Source organism: Esox lucius, chromosome 4 (genome assembly GCF_011004845.1).
Source record: "Esox lucius isolate fEsoLuc1 chromosome 4, fEsoLuc1.pri, whole genome shotgun sequence".
In the NCBI taxonomy this organism is placed as follows: Eukaryota; Metazoa; Chordata; class Actinopteri; order Esociformes; family Esocidae; genus Esox; species Esox lucius.
The window spans coordinates 30,058,035-30,081,135 of record NC_047572.1 but is presented as its reverse complement, the minus strand read 5'-3'; the positions used below and the strand labels follow the sequence as shown (position 1 = coordinate 30,081,135).

Sequence of the window (23,101 nt, the reverse complement as noted above, 5' to 3'; positions counted from 1 at the left end):
AAATAAATGCAAGACAAATTTGACTTAGACTTTTAAACTTTGAAGCTTGAAGGTTTTTGTTCCATCTGGCACCATTTTGACATTGGTCTTCCTTTATTGTAGAATGTTGTACATTTATATGTTAATACAGAAAACACCACGTATTTGGTTAAACCATTTATTTTAGAACTTATGTACAGCAATGTACATACTATGTCTTGTTATTGGGTTCTGTTATTGGGTGGATAGATAAAACACCTAAACATAATCACCCAGTTAGACATACTACCTCATTTAACCCTGTGACCTTAATCAGATTTCCTCTGTTGAGGATGTGGAACGGTGGGGGTTCGGGGAGGCGGGGGGCGTCAGGGATTGAATGTTTTCTGCTGTCATTCACGTACAAAGGTGTGCCACATGTTATTCTTTTCGGCAGAAGCTTTCATCTGGGGTAGAAAGTTAAGTTCCTACTCTGCGTGGTTCTGCTACAATTAATATAAACGTGTGGGTGGCGATTGGCAAATGGGTTTTGTCAAATTACTGTTACGGACTTTTACATTGTTTAAAAACAGCATAAACTTAATCTCAGCGTTTCGATACTGATCAAATACACCGTGGAGTTGTGGATTTCATATTTAAAAAAAATCCATACTGATCGCTAAATTGATATGTATTTTGCCATAGAGACAAGCCCTGCTTTTAAAGTTCTTCTACACAGTAGATGTTTTTTACATTCAATTATAAGACTTCTTATATCTGTATTTCTATGGTGTGATGGAAATTCCAATGTATCGACACTCGGAGTACGGAACACAGAGACAAAGTTCTCTTTGTACATTCGAACAGTTTTATTAACTATTATGCACATATGAGAGACGCGTCAACAGCTTACACACACATAATCGTCTGAGGAGTCTCTAACTCCATACATGAACAATCCGTATTTATTACATAGAAAAGGGGTGTGTTAAGATGCTGTCCCCCCACCTTATCCTTCTCAACTCCTGAGGAGACACAATGTCTGGATAGTCAACAGAGACACTAAAGGATTATATAGATTTACGAGTACCCCTCTAATCCACCCGTGCCGGTCAAGGATGTCTCCTATTCAAACACCAGACCCCTCTCGGTATCTTTAACTAGTAACTCATTCATACATGTATAGGACGACAAAGAATACATCTTTCTTCTAGGCAGAAACACCTAATAATCCTCTGATATTATACAGACATGTGTGTCACAGTCAAAGTACAGATTTACATACCAGCCAACAGAAAGACAGACATTTCTCAAATGCACCTTAGTTCTAAATTTCCATAACAATGGTTTATCGTTATACAACCAAAACAAGTGCTGGCTTTGGATGTCCTTGCAATCCAAGGGACAATGTTACAAATGGATCCAAAATAAAGCATTACATTACCACCCATTGTTCAAACCAATGTTTCATTTTCTAAAGAAATTCACATAAAGATGGTTGCGTCCTCCATGGCGTCTTCTGCTGGAAAAATGACACAGCAGGGCCGTGGTCAGGGATAGGACCAAACAGGCCAGTTTCACGAGAATGCCCGCCCAAATTACTCTCGAATGCTGCCCTCCGTGCTGTCAAGAAATGACATGCATTAGACAAAACACCTGGCTGGCAGGAAGGTAGAAAACACCTAGCAGAACCCTAAAAGCATCAAACTGTGTAACCAGTGACGTTTCCTGGGGAAGCAAAAATTGGTCTCTGACAATTTTTTTACAATTCTGGGAGCTTTCAATTTATTACCGAAAAAAACTTCAAATAGGATTTCAGAGAACCCTGTTGAAAGTTTCCACAATCAGGAGGGAATGAGCAGGAAATTGATAATGCTCCAACCTGGACTTTTATAAATCCATGAGCATGTACAAATACAGTAGTTCCTAGAATTGTGCCATCCTACCTGTTACACAGATATTTTACACAGACCCCCCCCCCCCCCCCCCCCCATTTAGCGGAGCCTTACTGTTCTCATCACCTTTTCCTGTTGTAGTCCTTTTAGCAAAGAGAAAGAGCTGAGATGGTTACAGGAGCATAAAGTGTGGGTGGCATTTGTTATCACCAAGTTGCAGCCCTGCCTAGACCACGTCCCATTCTCTTCTGACCAATAAACACAGTCGGGGTCCTTGTCAGCGAACTAGGAGGTTTATGGGACATTAAAACATTGTTATTACCTTATGTCACTGAAAATGCATCAATGCAAAACCTGTTCTGCTGAAAGTCAGAGACCATTTTAAATGGTGCTACCTCCAGGTGACGGAAGGTGAGGTTGACTGGTTGGTTCAGGTTTGTTGAGTTGGGGTTGCCAGTAGACACTATGACAGCATTGGATATGAGCTGCTGGGTCTGAGGTGATTTGCCGTTCAGAATATGCACATTCTTAAAGCTGACCAGGCTGACAAAGGCAAACCCTGCAAACAAAACAAAAATTAGATAACGTGCTATACAACATTTTTGAATGTGGGAATTTTACTAGATCCAGGCCTATCCCAGTCCATCATGCAGCTCTATGCTTTATTACTCGTGCCAACTTTCGTATAGCTCATCTTCCATACAATTTTGATTGGCTGGAACATTCTGACTCCTAGAAGGGCCAAAACACTGGTTGATGTTTTTAAATAGGCCTTTCCCCCAGTCAACACAACAATTGGGAAAAACTGCATTTATCAGATACGTTCACAAGACTTGCAGGTACTAGAGAAACCAAGACTCTGAGTTAGGTAATACTGGTTTCAACTGCTATGCTCCATATTTATGGAATGCCGTGCATGGTCAAGTTATGTTTGAAACTTTGGTGCCTATAAAGCAGTTCCAGTGTATAATAAAATAGTTCTTCACTGTGACATTTCGTTGCTTCTCTTAATGTGTGTGCTTCTTGTCTATTTGTTTCATTGTGTTTTCTTTCTGTCTTCTGTCTACTTTCTGGAATACAGGGCTCAGGTATGAACGAGACCTTGGTCTCAGCTTGATTTCCTTGTTAAAATTGGGGGGAAAACATCTGACCAGAAAACAGAAAAAACCTTTCATTGGTTGACTCAGTAGAGATGTAGGATGTTGCATTTTCAAATAGGTCGAATGCTCTGAGTATGTTTGACCAGGGTAAGTGCTTGTTACTAGCCTAAAACCTAGCCCTTATCCACTGAAACCTCACCACTTAACCTAACTTCAATTGAATGCCTTAAGAGATTGGATGTTAGCTCCTTCCTCCTCATTAAGACAACCAATCACATAACTGTCAGTACCGTGCACAGACCTTTCAAGAGGCATGCTGAAACTGAAAACAAATGGGCAGATTTGTCGTCTCACATGGACGGACGATGGCGATGTGTCGGAGAGCGTGATGCCGGACACCACATATCCATCGGAGTGCCTGACGTGTGTAACGGAGACGGGTGGGCACGTGTCAACTGGAAAGGGCACTATATGGCAAAGGGACATGTGCTGTGCCCAGGTTGAGCCTTACCTGGGCACGCGCTTGCTTCCTGTAAATGTCTGTCAGATAAGCCTCCAATATGTTCAAATTATTACAATTTCCCGGTGCTAAACATTTGCCACTCTGAATATTCCCAGTGAACTCTTCAGTGTGTGCCTTTATTAACCACTAGAGCAGTGTGCAGTGATGCTATTAGATGAGGCTACCTGGGTAATTATTTTGATCTCCAGCAACAGTCTCCCAGGTAGTGTCAAGTTGAGCGTTCTCACTGGTCAGGCTGACTGGACCTTTAGGTTGAGTGTTGTTTCTGTTCACCAGTATATTGGCCTCTGTGTTCCAAAACATGGACCAGATACCCCATTAACCAGAAAATGAATTGCATTTCCACAATCTATGTGATACATGGGTGGTCCCTTGCGGGACCTGCAAAATGGTCCGTGAATCATTAGTGCTCAGTGTGTGTGTTTAGCGTGTGTTCAGTGTGTGTGTTTAGTGTGAGTTCAGTGTGTGTGTTTAGCGTGAGTTCAGTGTGTTTAGCGTGTGTTCAGAGTGTGTTCAGTGTGTGTGTTTAGTGTGTGTTCAGTGTGTGTGTTTAGCGTGTATTCAATGTGTTTAGCGTGTGTTCAGTGTGTTCAGTGTGTGTGTTTAGCGTGTGTTCAGTGTGTGTGTTTAGCGTGTGTTCAGTGTGTGTGTTAAGCGTGTGCTCATTGTGTGTGTTTAGCGTGTGTTCAGGGTGTTCAGTGTGTGTGTTTAGCGTGTGTTCAGTGTGTGTGTTTAGCGTGTGTTCAGTGTGTCTGTTTAGCGTGTGTTCAGTGTGTGTGTTAAGCGTGTGTTCAGTGTGTGTGTTTAGTGTGAGTTCAGTGTGTTTAGCGTGTGTTTAGCGTGTGTTTAGTGTGTGTTCAGTGTGTTTAGAGTGTGTTCAGTGTGTTTAGCGTGTGTTCAGTGTGTGTTCAGTGTGTGTGTTTAGCATGTGTTTAGTGTGTGTTCAGTGTGTGTGTTTAGTGTGTGTTCAGTGTGTGTGTTTAGCGTGTGTTCATTGTGTTTAGCGTGTGTTCAGTGGTTGTGTTTAGCGTGTGTTCAGTGTGTGTGTTTAGCGTGAGTTCAGTGTGTGTTCAGAGTGTGTGTTTAGCGTGTATTCAATGTGTTTAGCCTATGTTCAGTGGGTGTGTTTAGCATGTGTTCAGTGTGTTTAGCGTGTGTTTAGTGTGTGTTCAGTGTGTGTGTTTAGCGTGTGTTCAGTGGGTGTTTTAGCGTGTGTTCAGTGTGTTTAGCATGTGTTTAGTGTGTGTTCAGATTGTGTGTGTGTAACCTGTATAGTTAGTCTCTATCCTGGCCGTCTTCTCTGTCAGCTGTGGAGCGATCAGTCTAATGACATTTTCAACGGTCTCCAAAAAACTAGTCACATCACTGCTACCATGGGGACCACTGTTTATCTGGTGGCTCAGCTGAACATGGTCAGTGGCATTAATCAATTCCTGGAAAAAAGAGAAACAAAGTAAACAGAAGACAAAAAAGAATGTTGGTCAGCAGGTGTGGGTTTTCCTGCCAGCTCTTGAGATGTTTATAACCAGACTGACTGAAAGGAGACGTATATAACCAGACTGACTGAAAGGAGACGTATATAACCAGGCTGACTGAAAGGAGATGTATATAACCAGACTGACTAAAAGGAGACGTATATAACCAGACTGACTGAAAGGAGACATATATAACCAGGCTGACTGAAAGGAGATGTATATAACCAGACTGACTGACTGTCCCCTCAAAATAATTCAACACACAGCCATTAATGTCTAAACCACTGGCAACAATAATGTCCAAATTGGGCCCAATCAGCCATTTTCCCTCCCCGGTGTCATGTGGCTCGTTAGTGTTACAAGGTCTCAGGTGTGAATGGGGAGCAGGTGTGTCAAATTTGGTGTTATCGCTCTCACACTCCCTCATTCTGGTCACTGGAAGGTCAATATGGCACCTCATGACAAAGAACTCTCTGAGGATCTGAGAAAAGAAACTCAGTAGAATTGTTAAAATTGCTTCATGTTGTATTTATATTTTTGTTAAGTGTACTTGACCAGAAGTCACCTCAGAATATTAATACATGGAAAATCTATCATAGTCAGGACATGTGGTTGGTCCTATGACTATTGGAGGCTTGGAGTAAAGAAATGGTACCTTACTTTCAACAGTACATCTCCCCCCAATGGCGGTCCACTTGGTCCAGACGTTGAAGAGTTCCTCAAACTCAAACACTTTTCTCTCACCAGAGACATGAGATCGCCAAGGCCTGGAAGAGTCTGGGATTGGGAGGGGGAGGGGGGTGGCATGTGTAGCAGTGGGGAAATACAACAGTTGAAACAACAAAATACACACCTTTCTAAATGTACTGTAAAAACAAAGGTTTTACCTTTCCAGGCCGCGCTTCTTGCGGGTCACAACTGAGCTCTGAAGTAAGAAAATGAAAAGGGTTTAACTCAGGTACTCTTCTACGTTAGCTACACAAGTCCATGAGAAGGGAATACATAAATCAGGACTGGTGGAATGGTGTCAGTCCCTCACCGACACATTTAGTTCCGTTTTGGCCATAGTTGGTCGATCCAGGTGAGCATTGACACCAGTAGCTGCCAATCAGGTTGTGGCAAAGCCCTTCGTTTCCACAGTAACGTTTCTCCTCCACACACTCGTTTATGTCTGAAAGAGAGTAGTGAGGAAACAACACAATTAAATGGATCCATGCAAGCAAGCACGGATGTGCAAACATGCATGCACACACAGAAACACACACACACACACACACATACACACACACAAATGCACACACACTCACTCATTACACAGTAATTACCAACACACAGTCCAATCCTGTTAATTTTGAACCCAGGAAGACAGTGACAGGAGTAGCTGCCATTGGTGTTGATGCAAGTTGAATAATCCCAACAGATTTGAGAATCAGCCTTACACTCGTCAATATCTGTATTGGACAAAACACAGAACAGGAGGTAAATACCAGCGCTAACAGAATGTTATGAGTCAGCAGAGTTCAGGTAAACGGTGAGAGGGATTGAAAACAGAAAAATAAGCAGTGAAAAGAGACAAATTGACTGTAACAAGAAACCAGGCAAGCCTAGTTCAGCCGACCCGCAATAGAAAGTGTTGCCATTTTGAGATTGGAACCCAGATCGCTTACGTAAAAAGCTGTGTGGTTAACCACAGAGCTGTACATTTGCTGTGTGTCAGTATAGCCTCTTGTCTCTATCCAGAACAAATCCTCTTTTGCCACTGGCTGTTTTAATAGTTAATTGGCCATTCATGAATTACATTGATACAGTTAAACTGACTAACGTTTCTTACTAAGTTCACCTCCACCACAAATAGCGTCTATGTATGGCGTTTGCCACTAGCCGTTTTAACAGTGTATTAGCCAGTAATAAGGTTTACCGGTATCTACTAACTTACTGTAATAGTCAAAAGAGTTGAGCAATTGCTGGCGAGTCTGCCAAAGCTATTTCATTTCATGGCATAAGAACGTTTTTTTTTTTTATTTCATGGTAAAACAACATATTTTTTTTCTACCGTGGGCTCACCACCCACAGGAGGGACCATAAGGGGCCGGTGCGAAGAGGATCGGGCGGCAGTCGAAGGCAGGGGCCTAGACAACCCGATCTCTGGACACGGAAACTGGCTCTAGGGACGTGGAATGTCACCTCGCTGGCGGGGAAGGAGCCTGAGTTGGTGCGTGAGGTTGAGAGGTTCCGATTAGAGGTAATCGGGATCACCTCTACACACGGCTTGGGCTCTGGAACCACACTCCTTGAGAGAGGATGGACTCTTCACCACTCTGGAGTTGCCCATGGTGAGAGGCGGCGGGCTGGTGTGGGTTTGCTCATAGCTCCCCAGCTCTGCCGCCATGTGTTGGAGTTTACCCCGGTGAACGAGAGGGTCGTTTCCCTGCGCCTACGGGTCGGGGATAGGTCTCTCACTGTTGTTTGTGCCTACGGGCCGAACGGCAGTGCAGAGTACCCGACCTTCTTGGAGTCTCTGGGAGGGGTGCTGGAAAGTGCTCCGACTGGGGACTCTATTGTTCTACTGGGGGACTTCAACGCCCACGTGGGCAACGACAGTGACACCTGGAGGGGCGTGATTGGGAGGAACGGCCCCCCGGATCTGAACCCGAGTGGTGTTCAATTATTGGACTTCTGTGCTAGTCACAGTTTGTCCATAACGAACACCATGTTCAAGCATAAGGGTGTCCATCAGTGCACGTGACACCAGGACACCCTAGGCCGCAGGTCGATGATCGACTTTGTTGTCGTCTCATCTGACCTGCGGCCGTATGTCTTGGACACTCGGGTGAAGAGAGGGGCGGAGCTGTCAACTGATCACCACCTGGTGGTGAGTTGGATCCGATGGCGGGGGAGGAAGCTGGACAGACTCGGCAGGCCCAAGCGTACTGTAAGGGTCTGCTGGGAACGTCTGGCCGAGTCTCCTGTCAGAGAGATCTTTAACTCCCACCTCCGGCAGAGTTTCGACTGGATCCCGAGGGAGGTTGGAGATATTGAGTCCGAGTGGACCATGTTCTCCACCGCCATTGTCGAAGCGGCCGCTCGGAGCTGTGGCCGTAAGGTCTCCGGTGCCTGTCGAGGCGGCAATCCCCGAACCCGGTGGTGGACACCGGAAGTAAGGGATGCCGTCAAGCTGAAGAAGGAGTCCTATCAGGCCTGGTTGGCTTGTGGGACTCCTGAGGCAGCTGACGGGTACCGACAGGCCAAGCGGGCTGCAGCCCGGGTGGTTGTGGAGGCAAAAACTCGGGCCTGGGAGGAGTTCGGTGAGGCCATGGAGAAGGACTATCGGCTGGCCTCGAAGAGATTCTGGCAAACCATCCGGCGCCTCAGGAGAGGGAAACAGTGCCCTACCAACGCTGTTTACAGTAGAGGTGGGCAGCTGTTGACCTCAACTGAGGATGTCGTCGGGCGGTGGAAGGAGTACTTCGAGGATCTCCTCAATCCCGCTGACACGTCTTCCATTGAGGAAGCAGAGGATGAGGGCTCAGAGGTGGACTCGTCCATCACCCGGGCTGAAGTCACTGAGGTGGTCAAGAAACTCCTCGGTGGCAAGGCACCGGGGGTGGATGAGATCCGCCCTGAGTACCTCAAGTCTCTGGATGTTGTGGGGCTGTCTTGGTTGACACGCCTGTGCAACATCGCGTGGCGGTCGGGGACAGTGCCTCTGGGATGGCAGACCGGGGTGGTGGTCCCTCTTTTTAAGAAGGGGGACCGGAGGGTGTGTTCCAACTATAGGGGGATCACACTTCTCAGCCTCCCCGGGAAAGTCTATGCCAGGGTTCTGGAGAGGAGAATACGGCCGATAGTAGAACCTCGGATTCAGGAGGAACAGTGTGGTTTTCGTCCGGGCCGTGGAACACTGGACCAGCTCTATACCCTCTACGGGGTGTTGGAGGGTTCATGGGAGTTTGCCCAACCAATCCACATGTGTTTTGTGGATTTGGAGAAAGCATTCGACTGTGTCCCTCGCGGCATCTTGTGGAGGGTGCTTGGGGAATATGGGGTCCTGGGTCCTTTGCTAAGGGCTGTCAGGTCCCTGTACAACCGAAGCAGGAGCTTGGTCCGCATTGCCGGCAGTAAGTCAGACTTGTTCCCAGTGCATGTTGGACTCCGGCAGGGCTGCCCTTTGTCACCGGTTCTGTTCGTAATTTTTATGGACAGAATTTCTAGGCGCAGCCAGGGGCCGGAGGGTGTCAGGTTTGGGGACCACACAATTTCGTCTCTGCTCTTTGCAGATGATGTTGTCGTGTTGGCCCCTTCTAACCAGGACCTTCAGCATGCACTGGGACGGTTTGCAGCCGAGTGTGAAGCGGTGGGGATGAAAATCAGTACCTCCAAATCTGAGGCCATGGTCCTCAGTCGGAAAAGGGTGGCTTGCCCACTTCAGGTTGGTGGAGAGTGCCTGCCTCAAGTGGAGGAGTTTAAGTATCTAGGGGTCTTGTTCACGAGTGAGGGAAGGATGGAACGGGAGATTGACAGACGGATCGGTGCAGCTTCTGCAGTAATGCAGTAGATGTATCGGTCTGTCGTGGTGAAGAAAGAGCTGAGCCGCAAGGCGAAGCTCTCGATTTACCAGTCAATCTACGTTCCTACTCTCACCTATGGTCATGAGCTTTGGGTCATGACCGAAAGGACAAGATCCCGGATACAGGCGGCCGAAATGAGCTTTCTCCGCAGGGTGGCCGGGCGATCCCTTAGAGATAGGGTGAGAAGCTCGGTCACCCGGGAGGAGCTCAGAGTAGAGCCGCTGCTCCTCCACATCGAGAGGGGTCAGCTGAGGTGGCTTGGGCATCTTTTTCGGATGCCTCCGGAACGCCTTCCTGGGAAGGTGTTCCGGTCCCGTCCCACCGGGAAGAGACCCCGGGGAAGACCTAGGACACGCTGGAGGGACTATGTCTCCCGGCTGGCCTGGGAACGCCTCGGTGTCCCCCCGGAAGAGCTAGAGGAAGTGTCTGGGGAGAGGGAAGTCTGGGCATCCCTGCTTAGACTGCTGCCCCCGCGACCCGGCCCCGGATAAAGCGGGAGAAGATGGATGGACAACATATTTTTTTATTTATTTTTTATTTCATTGGTAAATGACATTTATACAATAACTATCAACAAAGGCGACAATAACTAACTTTTTCATGACCCAAAGACATTCGCTCTTCTTGGCCGGCTCTGCTTACGTGGTCCGGCAAAACCAGGAAACAAGCAGGACCCAGACCTTGTAGGGATGATTTGAAAATACTGCCTTAGAATATTCAGACAACGTGCTCTACATCATGAGAGCCAAGGACAAAAGGTGTTTCTCACACCTTCACACTATGTTCATTTGCTGTCAGAGGCAGTCGCTCGACTTCCTGTGTCTGCATATGCAAACTTCCTGTGTTTGCACAATTATCTTAGGGACTAATCGTAAAGACTTGTCCCTTAATGTGTCAAAATTATGAAAACGTTACACCCAGTATATCTCCAATGCCTCGAATGAATGATGTCCATAAACATTCGCAAAGCTTAATGAAGTGAAATATAAACAATATCAACATGAAAATTAACCAGCACATACTTTGTAAATGCGCCGCCGCACACACTTGTATGAGAATGACCCAAACACATTCCCTGTCCTACCTGAAACTCAGAAAAGGTAACTATTTTTACAATCTAATTTAAAATGGAGCCTACTTCACATTCAGATTTTCAGAATTATACAAACATATACCATTATCTTTATATCAACAATGTTTTTGTGCACATTTTTGCTTTGTAGAATTAAGTGTGCATTACTTAGTCTTATGGAGAACAACATAGTTTAGGCCAGAAGTCATCAAAATAGACAAACTGTAACACAGTGTACCATAACACGTTTAAAACTAAACAGGTCCAGAGGGCTAGTATCATTTTTATCACTCACTTCTCATTCACCCTACTCTCCATCTCATCTCTCTGACTTTCTGCTTCTGGTTCAGACTCTTTGCTAAATGAGTGAAATAATACAATCACCCATACATAGTGGACATTCCCATAAAATAGAAATTGCGGTTTATTACAGAACTTGATGAAAAAACTATTAGTCTCTTAATAATGCCTAACGTATCCAGCAAATTAGTGCAAAGTTTCAGATATCAGCTGCTGTCTTTGTCTTGTTCATGAGGTCATGCACTGCGGCAAAATATAATGACAACGCCACCCCATTTAGATTTTTTTAAATCAGAGCAATCTAAGATAGCCAGTGTTTTGTAACCCAATTCAAAGAACAAATGGAACAAGCAATCTCATTGCTGGGATGGATTGGACTTCTGTTAAACTGGCCACTAACTGTTAATATGTGCAGTAGGCTGTTCTAGCTAGCCTGTTCGGGATATTATATCGAAAAGCAGAGTTGTCAAAAGCAGAGTTGGGGAGTAACTGATTACAAAAAAACTGTAACTGTATTGCGCACCTCAGTTGTGTGTGTGTGATCATCATGCGCGAAAACGTGAACGCGCATTTGCAGTTTAGTGACTGATGAAGCGCTAGTTTAATTGGTAAAAACACTGTGTATCGATATGACTCATTTAAAGTTGTTTTAGTTATACTCTACGCATCTAGGCGATAGGCCTACCTATTATATATTAGTTCAAGAGTTATATTTTATATAGTTCAAGTTTCTAGGTTTATTTGTCAAATGCACCGAACAACACAGCCGAGAAGAATTGCACTGAAAAATTCAGACAGGAATTGTTTTTAAGATTAGGCAACTGTTTGTTAGATAGCTGTAACATGGGCTGCCTTCAGGATAAAACATTATATGGAATTAATCATGATATTTAAGGAGAAAGGGTGTGTTGGGAAGCATTCTGTTCATACAGATAGGCCATGTGAATTGCTTGCATTGCATCTCAGACTGTTGCATCCATTGGTTATTATTGGCTGCTGATGACATTGATTTCAAACTAAGAGTGCAGGTGTATAATCACAGTTTATTTCTATAATTAGAGATTTCATAATCAATTGCTGGTGGCCCTTATAATCATGTTACGTTCGTGCGGGTAAAACTTTTTTGTGTGCAGGTGTTCACGATTGCAAACATGCGTTCGCATGCTTGGGGTTTCTGCACTATTTTGACAATGATTATGGTTGTGGTGCAAAACATCAGACTACTGTATTTATGTACGCGCGAAAAGCTACGGATATCTTGATTTTTATAAACAACAATGTCAATACTGTTTTTGAGAAATTGCCATTTATTTGTCAACAATATTTTGAGGCAATTAGAAACATGAATAAAACAAATAACACACCCTTCGATTTTGGGTTATGTTCAGATAAACAATCAATCAATCAAATTTATTTCTGGAAGACCGAGGGTTATTGGATTAATTGGAACGAATGAATATCTAACAGACCTTTAGCATGTAATGTGGAGATGTAGCCCAATCATATTGAAGTAGAAAGCAATGGTTTAGAAACCTTTTCCAAAGGCGCTGTACTAAACCAATAAGTTAAAATGCTAATTCCGTTTTTGGCCATCTATGTAAACTCTAACACTGACTGATTTCGCAAAGGGTGTTCAACTTGTTATAGGCTATTCCTATTTGTTTTCTAATGCCTCTTAATATGAAAGTCATATAAAAGTACAATGTGGTACAAAAAGTAACTTGTAACTGTAACAGATTACATTTAAAAAGTAACCTACCCAACCCTGGTCAAAAGTCCATCCATCCCACTTGTATTGTATTCCAATCGAAGTTCAAAATTCAAGTAAAATGGCCAAGCATATTCTCATTATCTTACTGATAAAGGTAAGTTCCTTTTTATACCATCCATATATAAGGCCAAATCAGGTCTGTCTGAGATCGGATCTCCCGCTTCAAGTTCTCTTATAGGACTCCAGTACAAAAGTACAATGTATAACTTGACATGGATTTCAAGAGAGATCTGTTTAATTCGTAAATGGAATGGATTTGGAAAGTGGGCTGACCAGGCTTTGAAATAGGGAGCAGGGGAGAAAGAAACACACCAACATGCACAATGATATAGCCCGCATTATCACAATAAGAAATTATTGGGGGTACAAATCAAGGTGATGGACGATTTACGGGCTAGAAGAAAAAGGATGTACAAGATGGCTAATTTAGCACCCTATGTTGAGTAAGGAGAAAAAGGTTGGTAAAACTATTTCTTATTAAGAAGTATTCCTTTGTAACAAGTATTTCTTTCATTTGTTGTGGGCCAGATACAGTGGGGAGGACAAGTATTTCATACACTGCCGATTATGACGGTTTTCCCACTTACAAAGCATGTCATTTTTATCATAGGTACTCTTCAACTGTGAGTGATCTAAAACAATCTAAAACTAAAATCCAGAAAATCACATTGTATGATTTTTAAGTAATTCATTATCATTTTATTGCATGACATAAGTATTTGATACATCAGAAAAGCAGAACTTAATATTTGGTACAGAAACCTTTGTTTGCAATTACAGAGATCATACATTTCCTGTAGTTCTTGACCAGGTTTGCACACACTGCAGCAGGGATTTTGGCCCACTCCTCCATACAGACATTCTCCAGATCCTTCAGGTTTCAGGGCTGTCGCTGGGCAATACAGACTTTCAGCTCCCTCCATAGATTTTCTATTGGGTTCAGGTCTGGAGACTGGCTAGGCCACTCCAGGACCTTGAGATGCTTCTTACGGAGCCACTCCTTAGTTGCCCTGGCTGTGTGTTTCGCGTCATTGTCATGCTGGAAGACCCAGCCACGACCCATCTTCAATGCTCTTACTGAGGGAAGGAGGTTGTTGGTCAGGATCTCACGATACATGGCCCCATCCATCCTCCTCTCAATACAGTGCAGTCGTCCTGTCCCCTTTGCAGAAAAGCATCCCCAAAGAATGATGTTTCCACCTCCATGCTTCACGGTTGGGATGGTGTTCTTGGGGTTGTACTCATTCTTCTTCTTCCTCCAAACACGGCGAGTGGAGTTTAGACCAAAAAGCTCTATTTATGTCTCATCAGACCACATGAAACTTCAGACGGGCCTGTACATGCACTGGCTTGAGCAGTGGGACCTTGTGTGCGCTGCAGGATTTTAATCCATGATGGCGTAGTGTGTTACTAATGGTTTTCTTTGAGACTGTGGTCCCAGCTCTCTTCAGGTCATTGACCAGGTCCTGCCGTGTAGATCTGGGCTGATCCCTCACCTTCCTCATGATCATTGATGCCCCACAAGGTGAGATCTTGCATGGAGCCCCATACCAGGGATATTGACTGTCATCTTGAACTTCTTCCATTTTCTAATAATTGCACCAACAGTTGTTGGCTTCTCACCAAGCTGCTTGCCTATTGTCCTGTAGCCCATCCCAGCCTTGTGCAGGTCTACAATTTTATCCCTGATGTCCTTACACAGCTCTCTGGTCTTGGCCATTGTGGAGAAGTTGGAGTCAGTTTGATTGAGTGTGTGGACAGGTGTCTTTTATACAGGTAACGAGTTCAAACAGGTGCAGTTAATACAGGTAATGAGTGGAGAACAGGAGGGCTTCTTAAAGAAAAACTAACAGGTCTGTGAGAGCCGCAATTCTTACTGGTTGGTAGGTGATCAAATACTTATGTCATGCAATAAAATGCAAATGAATTATTTAAAATCATACAACGTGATGTTCTGGATTTTTGTTTCTCCCAGTTGTCTCTCCCAGTTGAAGTGTACCTATGATAAAAATTACAGACCTCTACATGCTTTGTAAGTAGGAAAACCTGCAAAATCGGCAGTGTATCAAATACTTGTTCTCCCCACTGTATGTGTTGTCATTCAGCATGGATGTCATGCTAGCATGTGGAGAAAAAGATGGCAATGTTCACTTTTAGTGATATTTCATTAGGGGACCAAGTACCATAGGTACAGGTACCCTATTGTTTTTGTTGGTTTTATTATATTATTATTATGATTCTTTTTTTCCAGGCACTGACTGATCCCCACAGATTTGGGGTTGAACCGTACACTCGTCAATATCTGCACGAGACAGAACACAGCACAAGATGTACATACCAGCTCTGACATAATGTCACAAATCTGCAGAGTCAAGGTAGACCGTGAGAAAAATGCGACAGAGAAAGAAGACGCTCCTGAGAGAGAGAAGGAGAGAATGTGTGTGTGTGTTGAAAAATGAGATTGGTGATCTCTGACAGAATTTAAATAAGATTATACTGACCAACACATGATCCATTGGCATCATATCTCATGCCAGGTATACATTGACAGTAGTAGCTTCCCAGGGTGTTGACGCAGTCTCCTTTGGGACAGACACCCGTTTTGCACTCGTTTATATCTACATCAGATGGAACAAACAGGGAATTAAGAAAGAATTGTAAACATTACACATTAAGTGAGCAGTAACACAACATTATGAAATGATATCCCACTTTAAGTGTGGAATGTTCCAAGTTGTAATTAGTGATGATCATTACTAGTGAATCAGATAAGCGTTAAAGTGAAGAACCAAAGTGGCTCATAAGTATACGTTTTACGCATATTTAAGTATCTAGGGGTCTTGTTCACGAGTGAGGGAAGGATGGAACGGGAGATTGACAGACGGATCGGTGCAGCTTCTGCAGTAATGCAGTCGATGTATCGGTCTGTCGTGGTGAAGAAAGAGCTGAGCCGCAAGGCGAAGCTCTCGATTTACCGGTCAATCTACGTTCCTACTCTCACCTATGTTCATGAGCTTTGGGTCATGACCGAAATGACAAAATCCCGGATACAGGCAGCCAAAATGAGCTTTCTCCGCAGGGTGGCTGGGCGATCCCTTAGGGATAGGGTGAGAAGCTCGGTCACCGGGGAGGAGCTCAGAGTAGAGCCGCTGCTCCTCCACATCGAGAGGGGACAGCTGAGGTGGCTTGGGCATCTGTTTTGGAAGGTGTTCCGGTCCCGTCCCACCGGGGAAGACCTAGGACACGCTGGAGGGACTATGTCTCCCGGCTGGCCTGGGAATGCCTCGGTGTCCCCCCGGAAGAGCTGGAGGAAGTCTGGGGAGAGGGAAGTCTGGGCATCTTTGCTTAGACTGCTGCCCCCGCAACCCGGCCCGGATGAAGCGGAAGAAGATGCCATGCCATTTACTGTTTCGTATTTGTGATCAGTTTACAACAATTTGTAAGTTTAATTTTTCACTTTGCTATTATGTACTATTTTTGAGCCGATCAGTGGTAAAAACCTCTGATTAAATCAATTCTGATTACATGTGGTGTCCTGTTTCAGCCCAAGGGGTAAATAACAGCTGAATCATAATGTCATTTGGGCGCAAGAGTTCAGAGAAACACCTTATCGCACTCTGACTATGGACCAACAAACGTTCTGCATTTTTAAATTGTGACCCTCATGATTTAGACCCCAGGACACCAGGTGGGTACAGATAATAATCAGGTAGGAAAGAAGACAAGCAAGACCTGACCCTTTGCAGAGAATGAGTTGAATAACCTTAGAAAATGTAGACCACACACTCTGCATCAGAAGAGCCAAGAACCATTGTATTTCTCTTACCTTCACACTTGTCCTTCTTGGAGGTTTTGTAGGTGAAACCGACGGAACACTTGCACTTGAAGGTGCCACTTTCATTTACGCATGTTGCATGTTGCCCACAAGCGACATCGACACACGTTCTGTTGTCTAATAGTGAGAGTGAGGACAGAGGAAAATCCGACAGAGGATAGTATAAGTGGCGGAGAGAGAAACCTGATGGAATTGTGCATGGTGACCAAAAAGAGTGAACATCCTTGATAAATGAACAGTCACACTATAAATACAATTGTACAGAGCTACACTTATTGTACATACTGTAATAACATTCACAGTTGTATTTTCCATATGTGTTGAAGCAAGTTCTGTTTCTACAGACGTAATTCTCATTTAGGCACCCATCTACATTCTTGTGAAGAGGTAGATACACCCCATGGAAAGTTGTCTTTTTTAAGACAACCTTTATCATGTTCATTGATAAAGGTAACCCAATTTACCAAATCACAAAAAAGATGTTGAAACCATATATTTAATAAAAATGCAATTTCTGTAGATGGAAAAAGTACTACACCCCTTCATGTGCCATCAAATAAAATGGCATTAATTCGATGGTTGCAAGTTATTCCAAAAGTCATTAGAGAGTAACCTGGGAGGGAGCAGCCTTCTGTTAATTAGAAACCTATGCTGGTTTGGTCTTAACCATATGGCTGTGTGGTGACTCTGGTTTGGTCTTAACCATATGGCTGTGTGGTGACTTTGGTTTGATCTTAACCATATGGCTGTGGTGACACATCCTGCAGAGACCAAAATGCCTGTTTCAGGCGCGTTGAATCCCATGAGGCTGGGAGAAGTTACAAAGACAAGTACATCATTCCACTGTCTGAAGGGTAATCTGCAAATGGAGGAATGTACAGACCACTGGCAATCTACAAAGACAGGTCATCCAACCAAATTCAAGGGCTTACTGAAATATTCCTATAGAAGTCACTAAGAACTCCTGGGTAACATCAAGGCATCTACAGGCCTGTCTTGCCACTGTCAATGCTTTAGGGCACAAGTCAACAGTCAGAAAGAGACGGCACAAACTTGGCCTACATAGGAAATCAAGAAGGAAGAAGCCTCTGTTCTAAAAATGCCACTGGCATATACTATCAGACAACAGCCAAAACTACAGCAACAAGGTGCTCTGGACAGATTAGTCAAAGGTGAGTTATTTGGGCACAATACCAGGCGCCATGTTTGCCAAAAATAGAACACTGTCTTTGTATGAAAGAACCTCATACCAGTTGTAAAGCATGGAGAATTTGGCTCTGCGGTTTGGAGCGCTATGGGCACGGACAACTTGTCATCATGAAATCAGGCATGAATATTGTACCAGAGCATTCTTGAGGGGAATGTGAGGACATCTGTCAAAAAGCTGAGGCTGAACCAAACATCTTGCAAACAGACAATGTCCCAGAACACACATGCAAAGCTACAACAGAGTGGCTAAAAAAGAAGAAAATTCTCGGTTATGGAATGGCAGAGCCCAAGCCCAGATCTAAGTCCCACTGAAATGCTTGAATTTAGTCGTCCATGTATGAAAACCTTAGGTTACTGAAAAAAAAGGGTGTGCAACATTTCCTTTCATTCAATGTAACAGATTGATTGATAGTTACAGGAAACGGCGACAGGAAGTTAGGCCTAATGAGGCAACAATATTGTACTTATTTTTTCAGCACTGGGAAAAAGTATACCTACTGATTTGTGATGAATACATTACTGGTATAATCTTTAAGTGTAATTTGTTGAAATAGGATATCTTCATCTGTGTTGTAGTGAAAATTATATACTATATCATTGTGTCCTAATAAGTTAAAAATAACTTTCCAGGGGGTGTACCTACTGTTACAAGAGCTGAACTTAGAATTAATAGAAATAATTCACTCAGCCTAGTAAGTCCACGTCTCTCTCACAGACCAAACTTGTTCATGCATTTATAGTTTTTTCCCGGTCCATCTCAATAATATAACGAGCAGCTAGTCTTGTCTGGTTGTCCAAAAACATGACAGTTTCACACAATGCCTCCTCCCTTCTCCAGACCATCTCCAGACAACTTTTCCTTACCACCCTCATCAGGTTACCCCTGACCAATGGCTGTGTCCCCTCGACATAGTCTCTGTCCTTTTAAAGGAACCAATATTTGACACCTTCTACTGTACATCAAAAACTAGACTGGCATCCCTTCTGTCTTCACTTTCCAAGTCATTTGAGCATGCCGTCTCCAACCAACTGTCCTGTTTTCTTTCTCAGAACAATCTCCTTGATTCCAACCAGTTAGGCTTCAACACAGGCCACTTGCCCAAAACCGCTCTCCTCTATGTAGCAGAAGTTCATCACGATGCCCAAGCTAACTCACTCTCCTCTCTTCACATTCTCCCACGATCGATCCACTGCCTAAGAAAGTGTAACCCACTCTACTCTCCACCCTTTCCAGGTGTCTCAAGCCCAGCACTCTTGGGTTGCTTCCTACCTGGCGGACCACTCCTACTAGGTGACCTGGAGAGGATCAGTGTCTGTCCCACGGCCACTTACTTCTGGCTCTGTTCTAGACCTGTCCTCTCTGCGCATAAGGTCTCCTGGCTCTGTTATATCCCCAAATGGTCTCTCCTGTTATTGCTATGCACATTATATGTACATATGTAAGCTCAGCCTTTTTGTCTACTGGTTGTTAGGGTGATGCTGTCAGGCCAAAACGGGTCCCAGAGAATTTTGTGTTTTGTCATATGTGTAACCCATGTCATTACAATTACTCTCATTGAGACCTGGAATCTCATGACTGACTAAGGTATGATAGTTATTCTACTTTAATAGTATGCACATTTAAATGACATCTGTACGAAAAATGTAAGGTTTGAATAATGAGTTTGTAATTTAGAAAAGTCCTGGATTGCATCTTTAAGTGCTGAAGCAAAGAACTCCATATGAAAATATATATTGTTCATCATTATTACCAACACAAGTGGATGCGGGTGATGAAGTTAAGCCATTCAAACATCCAGTTCCTTCTGCACTATGGCTCTTGAGAAATGCTAAAAGACACAAGAAAATTACAAACATGAATATGCTATAGTTTACAAATGTTGTGTTGGTGAAAACAAAAACGAAAATAGACTGACCCAGAATCAGCAGAAATAGAAAAGGTCCCATGCTCTTTGACAGGTGAGTGACAGTAGTCCAAAACATCTTTCTCTCATACTTTATATCATCTACAGCATCAGTTTCCTAATTCCGTTATTTCACTTTTTTATCAAGTTTAGCCACGTAGTTCATGTTTCCTGAGTAAGCTTGACAGATGTAGTTTACTGGCCACACCCTTCATTTACTAACTTTCTTTATACCATTGTGACAGTTGTTTCATAGGTAGCGCATGAGGTAATTACATTCTCTGTAATCTTATGTGCTCTCAGTTTCATTCTGGGACTGGACACTGACTGTTAGCTCCAGGTTCTCTTCCGTTGACACACAACTGATGATTGCCTGAGAAAAAGTAATGAATAGACAATACTGAAATGAATCTTTAGTCACTCAATCAATCAAATGTATTTATAAAGCCCTTTTTACATCAGCAGTTGTCACAAAGTGCTTTTACAAAACACCTGGCCTTAAACCCCAAGGAGCAAACAACAGTAGTGTTGAATTTCAGTGGCTAGGAAAAAATGTATCATTTTGTTCTGGTATTTGTATGCTTTCTTGATAGAGACTGGTGAAAGATGGTGGAGGTTGGAGGGAAAGGGCAGTAGCCTGGATTCAAACCCGTACTGCAGTGATATATTTCAATCAGGGGAGCGGCTTTGATCTCTGTACCACCTCGGCCACATAATTTTAGATTTTAGTTCAGCCTTTAATTTTATTACCATTGATGTTTTAGGGTTTCACACCCTTTGCCCCTGAAAGCTCTTCATCTAACACGTCTTCTTTAATGGTGGCATCTCTTATATAAACCATGTGAAGCAGGGGAGACTGGGGATGTCAGTAACACCTTTTGTTTGAACTTTAGTTACTTAGTGGTTGTTCGTGCTAGATCTGTCAAAGTTTGATACACGGTAACCATATTTGTCTACAAATAAAACTCACTTGGATGTCTACTACACAAACACGGATTATATGAGTTAATGTCAAATACAAAGAGTTCCGTTGTTACAACCTACCCCACTACTGGGGTGAGTTGTAACACTAGCTGAAGATAGATGTTACAATGAGAGGTAATTTGCAGAAATAAGATCCAAACCTACCAATTTATGCAAGAACTTAATTTAAGAATATAGGAATAAACAGTTTTGAATAAAATGAACAATTTAAACTGACAAAAAACATGTATTACTAACAGAACTTATAACTCTAATAGCACAAAAACAATTGATGTGTATGTTTGTGTGAGTGTGCATGTGTTTGTGTGGGGGGCTGTATTCCTGAATGTGCCTGCGTCAGTTCAATCACTGTCTCTGTTGTGGCAAATGTAGATGGCTGCCATAAGGGGATGGCTTAGGTCTAGGCCTACAAGCCAGTAATACTAGTACTTACTACTTGGAATAGTCATAAGAATTGAGCAATTTCCAATTTCCAGTGAGACTGAAGACAAAGTTGTCAGCAAACGGCTAGTGTCCGTGTCTTTTCATTGTGACATCTCTTTCGGCTGTATTCACTTAAAAGAAGGCTAATATATAAAACTTTGATAATGTATTGTGGCATGTCGGATTGGGAAAAATTTGAATGGAAATACCCTGAACAAAATTATAAACTAACACTTTTGTTTTTGCCCCCATTTATCATGAGCTGAACTCAAAGATTAAAGACTTTCTCTATGTACACAAAAGGCCTATTTCTCTCAAATATTGTTCACAAATCTGTCTAAATCTGTGTTAGTGAGCACTTCTCCTTTGCTGAGATAATCCATCCACCTCACAGGTGTGGCATACCAAGCTGATTAGACAGCATGATTATTGCACATGTGTGCCTTAGGCTGGCCACAATAAAAGGCCACTCTAAAATATACAGTTCCATCACACAGCACAATGCCACAGATATCGCACGTTTTGAGGGAGCGTGCAATTGGCATGCTGACTGCAGGAATGTCTACCAGAGCTGTTTTCTGTGAATTTAATGTTTATTTCTCTACCATAAGCCGTATCCAAAGGTGCTTCCGAGAAATTGGCAGTACATCCAACTGGCCTCACAACCACAGACCACATGTAACCACACCAGCCCAGGACCTCCACATCCAGCATCTTCACCTCTAAGATCTTCTGAGACCAGCCACCCGGACAGCTGCTGCAACAATCGGTTTGCATAACCAAAGAATTTCTGCACAAACTATCAGAAACCGTCTCAGGGAAGCTCCTCTGCATGCTCGTCGTCCTCATCAGTGTCTCGAGCTGACCGACTTGAGTGGGCAAATGCTCACATTCGATGGCGTCTGGCACTTTGAAGAGGTGTTTTCTTCACGGATGAATCCCGGTTTTCACTGTACAGGGCAGATGACAGTCGTCGTGTGGGTGAGCGGTTTGCTGATGTCAACGTTGTGGATCAAGTGGCCCATAGTGGCGGTGGGGTTATGGTATGGGCAGCGAACACAGGTGCATTTTATTGATGGCATTTTGAATGCACAGAGATACCGTGACGAGATCCTGAGGCCCATTGTTGTGCCATTCATCCACCACCATCACCTCATGTTGCAGCATGATAATGCACGGCCCCATGTTGCAAGGATCTGTACACAATTCCTGGAAGCTGAAAACATCCCAGTTCTTGCATGGCCAGCTTACTTACCGGACATGTCACCCATTGAGCATGTTTGGTATGCCCTGGATTGGCGTTTACGACAGCGTGTTCCAGGTCCTGCCAATATCCAGCAACTTTGCCCAGCCATTGAAGAGGAGTGGAGCAACATTCCACAGGCCACAATCAACAAACTGATCAACTCTATGCGAAGGAGATGTGTTGGACTGCGTGAAGCAAATGGTGGTCACACCAGATAGTGACTCGTTTTCGGACCCCAACAATACAGTGAAACTGCAGATTTTAGAGTGGCCTTTTATTGTGGCCAGCCTAAGGCACGCCTGTGCAAAAGTCATGCTGTCTAATCAGCATCTTGATATATGCCACACCTGTGAGGTCGATGGATTATCTCAGCAAAGAAGTGCTCACTAGACAGATTTGTGAACAATATTTGAGAGAAATAGGCATTTGAGTTCAGCTCATGATAAATGGGGCAAAAACAAAAGTGTTGCGTTTATAATTTTGTTCAGTGTAAATGTACAGATGTGCACGTGGAAATAAAACAACCTCACTAGGCAAGATACGAACTAATCCAAACAAAGCATCTAACAGTCGCTCAACCCACTCAGCCACCAAGTTTTAACAGCAACCGCGCGAATACGAGGCTCTGCGGCTGGCTCTGAAATTTCAACCCAGCTTGCTCGAACGGAAGGACCAAGGCTTGTATCCAAGCAACAATATCACGTGATTGATAACGTTTGAAACAACGGACGTCACGCACCCATCTAATGTTGTTTTTTTAAAGACATGGCGCTTTCCAACCATGCTTTAAAACATATTAAACTAAATTAGTCTCCAGCCTAATTATCAAGAACGAATG

The 23,101-nt window shown here is 43.6% G+C and overlaps 1 protein-coding gene across 1 annotated transcript; it reads right to left on the bottom strand.

The window, feature by feature from the left end:
- Positions 1 to 1,247: 1,247 nt before the first annotated feature.
- On the bottom strand, positions 1,248 to 6,174 carry LOC114839807 (adhesion G protein-coupled receptor E3-like). Its single transcript, XM_034291796.1, has 8 exons — positions 5,991 to 6,174; positions 5,839 to 5,876; positions 5,612 to 5,728; positions 4,744 to 4,909; positions 3,641 to 3,763; positions 2,249 to 2,412; positions 1,968 to 2,138; positions 1,248 to 1,581 (listed from the first exon to the last, which is right to left on the bottom strand). The coding sequence occupies exons 3-8, from the start codon at positions 5,702 to 5,704 to the stop codon at positions 1,426 to 1,428; spliced, it is 873 nt and encodes a 290-aa protein (XP_034147687.1). The 5' UTR covers positions 5,705 to 5,728; positions 5,839 to 5,876; positions 5,991 to 6,174; the 3' UTR covers positions 1,248 to 1,425.
- Positions 6,175 to 23,101: the final 16,927 nt, after the last annotated feature.

What these genes read in the sequence shown, in the direction of transcription:
- LOC114839807 (XM_034291796.1), bottom strand. Translation starts at nt 5,704, where the DNA reads ATGTCTCTGGTGAGAGAAAAGTGTTTGAGTTTGAGGAACTCTTCAACG. An exon ending in GATAGAGACTAACTATACAG is followed by an intron (nt 3,764 to 4,743) that starts GTTACACACACA and finishes TTTGGAACACAG; the next exon opens with AGGCCAATATACTGGTGAAC. An exon ending in AGATCAAAATAATTACCCAG is followed by an intron (nt 2,413 to 3,640) that starts GTAGCCTCATCT and finishes TTTTGTTTGCAG; the next exon opens with GGTTTGCCTTTGTCAGCCTG.